Genomic DNA, 10841 nt, shown 5'->3' with positions numbered 1-10841 from the left:
ACTATGTAAATTAGGATGCCATTGAAGTGCTTTTTTTCTGTCTTTAATATGAACTGTGTGAAATGGGGGGGAAAAATCCATATATCCTATGCTGAAAAGGGCTTGGTTAAAGATGTGAGAGGATGAATGACGATTTGTGTGACATCACCACAGACAGCCTATCTGAAGAGATAGTTTGATCAGTCAAAACTCATCATGCTTTTGTTGCTGGTCCGATTATAACCGCAGGTATATTTAATTGTTATTGAGGCTGGTTAGATCGTAATCCGTACAACTCCGGCTATTGTTTTCGTGAATGAGGTTATTTCCGGGAGCACATGTGCAGTGGCTTCACCAGGCACTGTGAAGTAGACGTGGCAACACACGACGTCATCAAAGTGTGTCCGTCGTTACTGAGCTAGCCGAGCGAGCAGGTGAGTTGTGCTACTGTTTCTCCTGTTCCCACACACCCAAACAAATGAAAACAGATGCTGTTTTACTGGAGTATCCGATAGAAAAGTACCCGTCCCCTACTGTGCACGAACCGTCATCCTTTAGCTAGTAGTTAGCTAGCAGGCATCAATGACCGCTGTCCTGCAGCAGCAGCCCTGATACAAGCCTCCCTCAGACAGGAAGGGAACATTTCCTTGCTTGTCGACAAAGGTAAAACTGGACATGTTTAACATATAGGTAGTATAGGTAGCTAGTGCACCAAGCATCATTTTATTTTAATCCTCTTTTAGAAGGAGTTCACGCTAGTCATGACATTAACGCCTGCCACCACCATGTACTACGTGGAGAGGACTATAGGGTAAGCTAGCCGGTTAACCACTTATTTAAGTTAAAATTTTGTTTAAATAAATGCTGCTAGTTATGTTTAAAGAATGCCGAATTAAATATTAGATCCTTAGCTATTCGCAGAATGTTTTAAGTCTTGTTTTAGCAGGTGTGTAGCCTTGCCGATAAGCGGCGCAGCTAAAGTGACGGATTTGTGAACGGAGTCTGGTTAGCCTCTGAGTCTCTTTATGCAACACTGAACCAAACGTGTCATGGTGCCGGTCAGTCAGCCTTGTTCGGACTTGGTGTCAGCCGGCGACGTGGCAGACAGCAGGTGTTTGGTCCTCCTCTGTGTCATGACAAACAAAGCTTTGATAGTGAGGGCTGCGAACTGTGTTCCCTGTTGAATATCAGCAGTGCTGCTCAAATTCACCTCAGGTTTTTTCCTGCAAGCACTGCCTCTGTATGTCTGCTGTCAGTACCCAAACAACATGGCATGACCTTCGTGTTGTGACTGTGTGCGGTGGCTGAGGTGTAAACTGTCAGAAATGATGTCAGCTGAACACACTGGCTCACTCAGAGACAAGCATTGCATTGAAATTGCATTGAATGGAGGCATGCTGCTTTCAGGGCTGTGACGTTCAATAACAACAGACTTAAAGGGATATTTCACCCATAATGCATGATTTTTTATATCGAGTGCTCACCATGTGCAGCCTTCAGAATAGGACGAGGCGATGTGTTGATATTTTATTGATACTGAGTTTTGAAAGTAGATATCGTCTGGGATTTCAGATACTGTAATATTATTGTGTGGCATAAGTGATGTCCTCTCCAGGTTTTAAAAGCTGCAATACAGTAAAGTAATACAATTTTCTGAGCTTATTAGACTGCTCTAGCTCCACCTGCTTGGTTTTCATATCCACATTATTGATGATTGTTTAGCAATAATCTCAGGTGTGAATATCTTATGAAAGCACCAGCAGTCATTCATTCCAACAGCATCGTCACAATACAGATATCAAGGTATTTGGTCAAATATCGTGATTTTGTCCATATTGCCCAGCCCTGTCAGAGAAAAGTTTTACGCAAAAGCTCATATTTCAAAAACCTCAGAAATTAATGCTATGCCTCTGCAAGGTGTAACACACACATGGTCAGTGGGGGCAGTATGGGGATGTGACAGGATCAGGGGTCAGTAGGCACAGTTAGGGGCCTTTCATACAAAGCAAGTACATCTCCAGCTTTTGACGGGATGAGCGGGATGGACGAACTTACACACACACACGCTTCACGACCGAGCATGAGAAGTTTGCAGAAGGGGTCTTTGCAGCGTGATTTCAGCAAGAATCCGTGTGTTTGGAAAGCACTGATCACGTGACTGGACACCAGAGACTTAGAGGATTATACAGCATGATTTCACTGGCAGTATGCACCACCTAGGAGTGGCACACGAAAATTCATTGTACTGCTGTGCATTGACAATAAAGGCATTGTGTTCTACTCTATTTTTAAACTTTGAACTTTTGATAGTGTTTTGATGTTGTTAAGATGTTAAATTAAGGACCCAGTTTTTTCCATTCCATCAGACATGGCTAGTGTTTTTGGAACATGAGTTTAGCTTTGAGGCCTGTGAGTAAAACTTCCTCTGTTGGGTATTGAAGGCAGCACACAGTGAGTATTTCATACAAAAATTATACATTATGGGTGAAGTATTCCTTTGAGTTGCCACTGATTAGCTGTGTCAAACTTAACACACAAGTTGAGCAGATCCCCAATTTTAAAGCTGTTCTATTGAAATGCTGTTGGTGTTATTTTCTTGTTATATTTACCAGCTGAAGGCTGAGGTGCACAATATTTTCAATTAGAAGATTATATTCACTATCGCTCCCCCTGGATGCAGTGTAGGAGCTAATTCCAGTCAGCTGTCCAATAGGCGCTTTTCACAACAGCGATTTTCACATGAAATAAAACACAGGTGTTACTGATGACATTAATGAAGGTTGTGTTCATTCAAGTCTAACAGAGCCGGGGTCCTGGTGTTGTTCCTGCTGGTTCACTGTAAAGGCTCTGCTACACTTACATGGATCACATCATGTGAAACTGACGTTTCACATGATGTGATCTCTTCTGTGGCTACTATGTTGCCGGTCAAACTTTGACAGCTTTATACTGAGATAGCGACTGTCATTTTGGTGATTAATTTATCTTTTATTGCCTTTAATCATCATGCCACGGACCTGTGCAGGTGTTTGACACACTAAATGAGATCTTTATCGGTCTGTCTGATCCATAGCAGCTGTTATGAAGTCTGTTTGGTTCACCTGCCGGTCTGCCCACCTCTGCCCCACCCACACTGTATACAGTGATTAATGCAACGAGCGGCCTGATTAGAAAGTATTTGCTCCATGCAGCAAAGGGGACTCAACTAATCTGGTTTTGAGTTGTGGACCCTCCATAGCAAAGTGTTTAATGAATGTCCATCAAGGTTATTTTACTTAACTGAAATAAAAATAAACTAGACTAAAAATTGAAAACTAATTGAAGTGGAAACAATTAAACAAAATTAAAGACGAAATAAAAATTAAAATAGTACACTATATTACGTATATGATTGTGCAATGACAATAAAATCTATCTATCTATCTATTAACTCTGGTGTGTGTTCTGCTAAGTGCAGATATAAGGCTGAGAAGATGATGGAAGAGAGTGGGATTGAGACTACACCACCCACCAGTCCGACACCTCCTCCCAGTGCGGCTTCCACAGTCAGTGCCCCACTGACAGTAGGTAAGAAGTGATAAGTTGGCGTCACACTCAGCAAGGTTGGGCTTACTGAAGTAAGTAAACATTACTCATGGAGCACTACTCATACTTCCCGGATGTTAGGAATGCATCACGTTACCGATCATACTTGTCCTCTGCTTCCTCAACATTGTCCTCATCCTCTTTTTTAACTTGAAAGAGGAGCCTTAAACCATTTTTGTCTCTTGGGTCTTGTCATCCTACTAAAAGATGACGTCAAACAGTTCAGTGATGTATAAAGACCTGTTTATTTTTACTGTAATTTAGTACACTAGAAATTGGTGCAGTGCAGAAAATGCAATAACTTGTGGTTTTAAAAACATACAGAAAATTACCAAAAATAACTGAGGTCATGAAATCAGTTGAGGTGGCTTTTAATGGCTGGTAAACCAAGTTAAAGAGGATTTTTTTAGTATATTTTTTTAAATATGTTTTTTAATCTTGAATTTTGAGAGGTCCAACTAGCTCAGCCAACATGGTTTACCGAATGCAGCTTCACGGTAGCCTGGTGCTAACACTGTGAGAAATCGTTTAAGTGTTATCTCCTTCCCCTGCTCATTCTCCTGCAGGCACTGCGAATGGCTCTGTAGACAATGCTAAAAGACATGCCTGTAATCCCTTTGCTTTTTACGTTTTTGACTAAAAACACAAGAATGTTCAAATAGGGTTTATAAAAACACTACCAAGAAAAGTAAGTCTATTTTCTTCTTTCTCCTCCAGGTCTTTCCAGCCCACTGTCCCTCCCCAGCACAATATCTATGCCCACTGGTTCCCCCTCTGTCTCCACCACCCTTCCTCCTATTCATTCCTCACCTGCCTTTAGCAGCCCCCTTGGCCCAGTACCTTCCCAGGCCTCCCAGTTTGCCCCTCCCCCCACAGTTGCTGCCGCCCTCACAAGTGGCGCTCCCTTCTCTGGCCCGCCTCCCTCGATACCACTCCTGGCCTCTCCCATCAGACCCCCACCCTCAGGCCCTGTCATGTCACCGCCTCCAGTCGGCCCACCCAAGTCCACCTTCTCCATGAGCGCAGGATATGACATCACACGGGGCCATGCTGGGCGAACACCGCAGACGCCTCTCATGCCTTCTTTCTCCAGCCCAACCCCCATGCCAGGTAAGATCCACTGAATCACTTCCACTGGCACTGGTTTTCCTGTGGATGGAGTAGGATGGTTGGAGTAGCAGCCATTTTTATATATATTGAGCCAAAACAGTGGAGTGACAAATGTAAGTATGTTGTCACATATGCCTACACTAGATGGCGTTCTTTTACAATTTGCCACTTTATTTATTTATTTTTTAAGTAGATTTTTACAAAGGTTTTGACATCTTTGCACCGGTGAGTAGAAGTAGTCATAGTTAATTATGATTACAGCTGAGTTAATCCTTTAGCTGTCCTTCATCTGTTTAAAGTTTACGAGCACATCTTCTCCGTGACAGTCTGGCAAAATGACAGTTTGTAGCGTTTATGTAGTTATATTCACCAAAGTGTCTGAGTTTGTACAGCACAGTCTTCGATAATGTTTGGTTCATCTTGCCACTAATGTCAGATTTCAGTCGACTGCCAGCTGAGCCCAGTCTCTGTTGGCCTGCTTGTCTCCAGAATCTCTGTTCTCTTCCTCAGTACTTGATCATACTGTCATCTACAACACCCTTGAGCCATTACTGTCTTGGAAGCTGAAAGGATGTGCTGGAGACTTGCACTGAGAGCAGGGCAGGGGTGGCTGGTGTCTTCAGCGCCACAACACTGTCACAAAAATAAAAAAAAATGTCATGGCTTGTCTAGTCAAATGAGAAACTTCTGTTACTATACTCTACAATCAATTGTATGATCCTGTATCCATTTATCAGAGGAAAATGATTGCACTGACTGATCATGACAAGGGTTTCCAAGCAGTGTTTTTATTGATTGTTCTGTTCTGTCCTTTAGGTGTGGTTTCCAATCCTATGGTTCAACAGCCGGTGATGTCAGGAGGCCTAGACACTGGGTCGCCGATTACTTTCCCCGAGGAGCAAGAAGATCCCAGAGTTTCTGGAGATAACAATGCAGGTGGAGGCATCTGGGGCTTCTTCAAGGTAAAACTGCTCAAGTTTGACAGCCAAACATATTATGAGTTAAGTCAAACATATCAAAAAATGAATGTCTATGTATGCAGTTTTATTGCTAAGGCAGTTTTGAAGTGGAACCTTAATTCCTTGTGAAAGATCAAGTGTTATCCCACAATTGCTTCAAGTGTATTTCTTGTGTCTTAAGGGTGTGGCAGGGAATCCGATGGTGAAGACGGTCCTGGATAAAACCAAGCACTCTGTTGAGTCCATGATCACCACTCTGGATCCTGGCATGGCGCCTTACATTAGTAAGTCAACTCTGCACTACCTATCAATTTTCTCATCGTATCATAGTTGTAAATTAGGGCAAAAGGGTGTTATTCCTTCATGCCTGTTGTGCCTGTTTCCTAGTCCACTTTGTACATTCTTGTTCTCCAGAGTCTGGTGGGGATGTCGATATTGTGGTGACTTCAGACAATGAGATGAAGGTGGAAGCAGTCAGAGATGCCTTTCAGGAGGTGTTCGGTATGGCCATGGTCACTGGAGAGCCTGGTCAGTCCAACATCGCCCCACAGCCTGTGGGTTATGCAGCCGGCGTCAAGGTCAGCTCACTGCAGCGCCGCACTCTTGTTCTCATTTCTTTCCGCATTCAAGACTATTTTTATGCTCCTTCAGTTTTACTGGACAGTATGCAGTAAAACAAAAAATGTGTAGACTCACTCATATCACGGATCCAAGCATTTATTGTATCACCTTAATAACTGTCTTAAGACCTGGACGTCAATTTCTGATTGATCCTTTGAAAAAAAAAAATTGTTTAGTGAGCCACTGTAGCTTGCTTGCTTGTAGCTGGATTGTGATTGTCCCAAGGCAGTGCTAATACCACAGAACTAGAGTGGAGTAGAACAGTCTTTCCCATTCAAATCAACATACTAGTCTTCTCAGAGTGGCGTTTTTATCTGTATCATTGTCCTGGTGCATGAGCAGTCAGTCACTCGGTTCAGTCACTCAGTTTGTTGTATTTAAGAAGTTATATTCAGTAAAAGGACTATTTAATGATGCTGAACAGCTAGGTTTGGTAGCTTACAAATGTTGACTGGAGGAGCTAATAGGAGAAGCACCATCTTCCTAACGTTACACTAACTTTGTGTAACACAGCAGGACACACACATTCAGATGTTCACAGTTCTTGTAGTAATTTCTGCTCTCGAGCAACAGTCACAATACAACATATCAACACAAGTCTCAAGCAAGTGTGACACACTTCACAGCTCTGCTAACTTGTTATCGTAGCAAACAACTATAATCGCCATTTAGTTCTGTAGCAGCCAAGTGACCACAGCAAACAGAGCAACGACCACTCTGCTCCATTCAAGATCTGTGGTTTACGCGTGTGCATGTCTTCTATTTTGTTTACTTTATAACACTTACAGTTGAGTTGTTGGATTTTGTTCAGTACCTTGATTATGGATTTAAAAAATAAAGTTGTGGGTAATAAATACACAAATATCTGGTGTGGATACAAAGCTTTCATTTATAACAGTGCCTGTAAGAATTGATAAGTCACAGTGAACACTAAAACCCAGAAAAGTTGCCAACAGTGCACAAACCTTTATTTCGTTGGGTATTTATGTATCTGTGTGTGTGTGTGTGTGTGTGTGTGTGTCCGTGTCCACAGGGAGCTCAGGAGCGAATCGACAGCTTGCGTCGAGCCGGTGTGATCCATGAGAAGCAGCCAGTGGTCTCTGTGGAGAATTTCATCGCAGAGCTCTTTCCTGATAAGTAAGCAGAGAAGCACAGACTCACCAAAACATATCAAGAGAAACGCTGAGAAACGTCGGGAGCCAAATTTATAACATCCGAACAAGCTCTTCAGCAGGGTCTTTAAAAACTCTTAAATCTAGCTGTTGTGCTCATTTGTCTGTTTCTGGTATTTTCATCGCTTTTTTTTAAATCTGTTGATGAAAATGTCATTATATGTTAGGCATATTAAAAAGGGTGATGATAAGTAATGTCAATTTTAAAAAGTTTGGGGTTTTTTTTGCTGTAGAATATGCAAAAACATTTCTTCTTCAGCTTACTGGATACTTCACTCATAAGCCATAATTTTTGTATCTATTACTAACACGCTGGCTTCACTTCCAGGATGAAGAAAGTTTTACTCACAAGCCTCATATTCCAAAACTCATATTCCAAAATTTTAGCTATCTGTAATCCAAATGGGGGGGAAAAAATGGTCTGCAGTTTTACAATTTTACAGCAGCAAAACAAAAGTAAGGTTTAAAAAGCTCACACTCATCATGCTGTATAATCCACGTCCCTGGTATCCGGTCATGTACTCGGCACTTCCCAAACACACACTCAGTCTTTCTGCAAAGACTGCCTCTACTAAATTGTCCTATGCGAGGTCATGAAGTGTGTGTGCACAAGCGCGGGTGTTTGACCGGACTAAACAGCTTGGAAAGACGCGTAACACATGTATGCATGCATAACACAGACAGAACTATAATACAAATGCATCTTTGTCCCCTTGACCAGGTGGTTTGACATTGGCTGTTTGATCCTGGAGGACCCTGGTTTGGGCATCCATATTGAGATGTTCACCCAGACGACGCCCGTGGCTCTGGAACACGTGCAGCAGGTAAAAATAAGCAGTAGAGCGTGCACCACGTGCTGTCGAGGCTTGTCTGGGTTTGATTCCACCCTGAGTCTTTGAGGCATTTCTCTCTGTGCCCCGACCTTCTTGTCTCCACTGTGTCTGTCTAATAAAGCAGAAAAGCCATACATACAAAAAAAATCTGAAAAAAAAAATACAACGCAAAGGTCACCTAAAACTAAATGAACAATTATTCTATGTGCATAGTTAAAATTAATATTATGAGAAAATGTTCCATACCCCCCTCCAAAAAAAAAAAAAAAAAACAATTTATGTAAAATTACACCAAAAAATGGTTTTAAAAAAATCACAAGGAAATCACCCAAAATAAAAAATAAAAATATAAAAGCTTTCAGGCTGTTCTGGACTGACGTTTATTAATTCATGGTAAAATGCAAAGGCCTTTCTTCTTTTTTTGCCTGGGCTCACACACAGGAGACAGTTCTTCAAGTGTCAAATAGAACCAGACTTGGAAATGTTGGAATGCTGAGTCACCAGTTTTTTTTTTTTTTTTTTTTTTAAATCATTCCCTTCCAGGCTCAGTCCCTGACCCCTCCCGACTACAGCCTGCGCTGGTCAGGTCTGCTGGTCACGGTCGGCGAGGTCCTGGAGTCCAGCCTGCCCAACATCAACCGGACAGACTGGCATCGGGCCATCACTGGCATGAACCAGCGCCAGATGTTCCAGAGCGCTGCCAAGGCTCTGGCTGGCATCTATAAACAGCAGCTGCCACCCAGGACTGCGTGAAATTTCACTGGCTTGTCACTTTCTACCACAAACTGAGAGAACAGGTGAATCCACGTTGAAGGTGACATCATTTGATGGGAGCGGCAGGCCGGTGAAGTTCTCCAGCTCCCCATCTGTCCTCCATCTGGCCCTGGGAGGCGAAGCCAAATGCACATTTCTTGCAGTGTATTCATGTTTGTGTACAGAGAGATGACATTCCAGCGTGTTGACAGGGGATTAACGACATACAACAAACCAAAATTGATTTCAGATTTTTTTTTTTTTTTGTCAGCTTAAATGAAAACTTAACCATTAATAGAAAATTTCTTTATCCTCTTTTCTAAGATCACTAGACATTGTGTATGTTAATATCAGTACCTTTCAAAGATTATTGTTTGTGCTTTAAGTTGTGTTACAAGTATGTCAGTAATGTACATGTCTTCTGTTTATTAATGCAAATGGTTATTGAAGAGACTATATGGACTTGAATAATCCCAGCCGGCACTGGCTAACATTCAGCGTTTAAATTTGGTTGAAATAATGTCAGTTGAAGAAAAGACATTGTTTGGAAACAACGTATAGAAATGGTTCAAGGCTTAATGGTTTATAAAATGTTGATAAAATACTGATAAATCAATGTTGAACTTGTCACAAAAGCTGTACACTGAATCAACATAATGTATTCAACCACATATGAAATGTAAAATTCTGTCTTTTGAACTATTATTATCATTGTAATTGTTTTGGATGCCCAGTGGTGTACTGTGTAGAGTGAAAAGCAAGGTTAACATATAGTCAATGTTGAAAAATAATACGTTGGGAAAAAAACAAAAAAAACATTGTGGTTTCAATGTTGATTCATTTTGCCAAACGGAAACCAAATTCATCAGTGATTCATGATGACCCACGATGCTGATTCACATGTTACTAAATGTTAAAAGGCCGGCTGGGATCTGTAGTGTCAAAACGATTTTGAAACAGAATGGGTGGCATGATAATTTCAATAGATTGTTGTGATTTAGATGTAATGTATTGGTTGGAAAAAAAAAAAAAAACAAGTGTCACTTTTGTATTCACTCTAGCCTGTTGTATCTCACAGTAGCTCACAACCATTGTGCTTTATGTATGCACTCTGCAAGGAAAAACATTTTTACTCATGAGCAGTAGCAGGGGGATGCAAAAAGAACACAACCCAGAGTGATGAGGGATGTTGTTTAAAAGGCAATCAGATTATTTAATGCTGCTACAGGCAGTTGGACACTGCCAGAAACACAGCAGGGGACACTACATGCAGATTATAGAGGAAACTGTAAATTGTTTGAGAGAAAAACCAGAAACTGTTCTCAACCATTTTTGGTGAAGAGTAAATAGTGATACTTCTATGTATCTTGTGTCTCCTAAATGTGCCTTTTTACAGAAGTAAAATAAATAACTTTTTTTTTTTCAAGCTGGTATGTGTCAATATTGAAAGGGTTTGTTTTTTTTCCCCCTTATATTTCCATATGTGGCACCTAGGCTTCCTATTAATAAGAATACATTCCTACAAATATGGTTTAAACTTCACAAGCTCTTCACAACAGAGTAAGCCCAGTGTAACATGTTCTTGACTCATGAGGCCTACAGATAAACCAAGAACCTGGAATATTACTTGGTATATGATTTGCATACCGTCTCACGACCCACAACAGGCCCTCATTAGATTCAACCATATTCTCAGGTGGTGTAACTTTTTGACATCTTCACTTCAAGGGGCTGCAGAGGAGAGTAAGATTTATGAGCATCATTAACACGACTCTTTTTAAACCTTGTAGTGATGTTGGCACAAATAAAAAAAGTACCTTAAGGCACCT

At 41.3% G+C, this 10841-nt stretch overlaps 1 protein-coding gene across 2 annotated transcripts; it reads left to right on the top strand.

The window, feature by feature from the left end:
- The first annotated feature begins 201 nt into the window (after positions 1-201).
- Positions 202-10438, top strand: prrc1 (proline-rich coiled-coil 1). Of its 2 annotated transcripts, none has more exons than XM_030066017.1 (9): positions 202-413; positions 3437-3546; positions 4282-4674; positions 5491-5636; positions 5815-5917; positions 6048-6211; positions 7288-7391; positions 8148-8250; positions 8803-10438. In XM_030066017.1, the coding sequence occupies exons 2-9, from the start codon at positions 3453-3455 to the stop codon at positions 9010-9012; spliced, it is 1317 nt and encodes a 438-aa protein (XP_029921877.1). In that variant the 5' UTR covers positions 202-413; positions 3437-3452; the 3' UTR covers positions 9013-10438. The 2 variants fall into 2 exon arrangements, with proteins under 2 accessions (XP_029921877.1, XP_029921878.1); XM_030066018.1 differs by having other exon boundaries at positions 3432-3546.
- Positions 10439-10841: the final 403 nt, after the last annotated feature.

Source organism: Myripristis murdjan, chromosome 12, assembly GCF_902150065.1.
Source record: "Myripristis murdjan chromosome 12, fMyrMur1.1, whole genome shotgun sequence".
Classification (NCBI taxonomy): Eukaryota; Metazoa; Chordata; class Actinopteri; order Holocentriformes; family Holocentridae; genus Myripristis; species Myripristis murdjan.
Note: the sequence above shows the minus strand (reverse complement) of the source record. Positions and strands in the feature narration are given on the sequence as shown.

What these genes read in the sequence shown, in the direction of transcription:
- prrc1 (XM_030066017.1), top strand. Translation starts at nt 3,453, where the DNA reads ATGATGGAAGAGAGTGGGATTGAGACTACACCACCCACCAGTCCGACA. An exon ending in CAGTGCCCCACTGACAGTAG is followed by an intron (nt 3,547 to 4,281) that starts GTAAGAAGTGAT and finishes TTTCTCCTCCAG; the next exon opens with GTCTTTCCAGCCCACTGTCC. An exon ending in CTCTGGAACACGTGCAGCAG is followed by an intron (nt 8,251 to 8,802) that starts GTAAAAATAAGC and finishes ATTCCCTTCCAG; the next exon opens with GCTCAGTCCCTGACCCCTCC.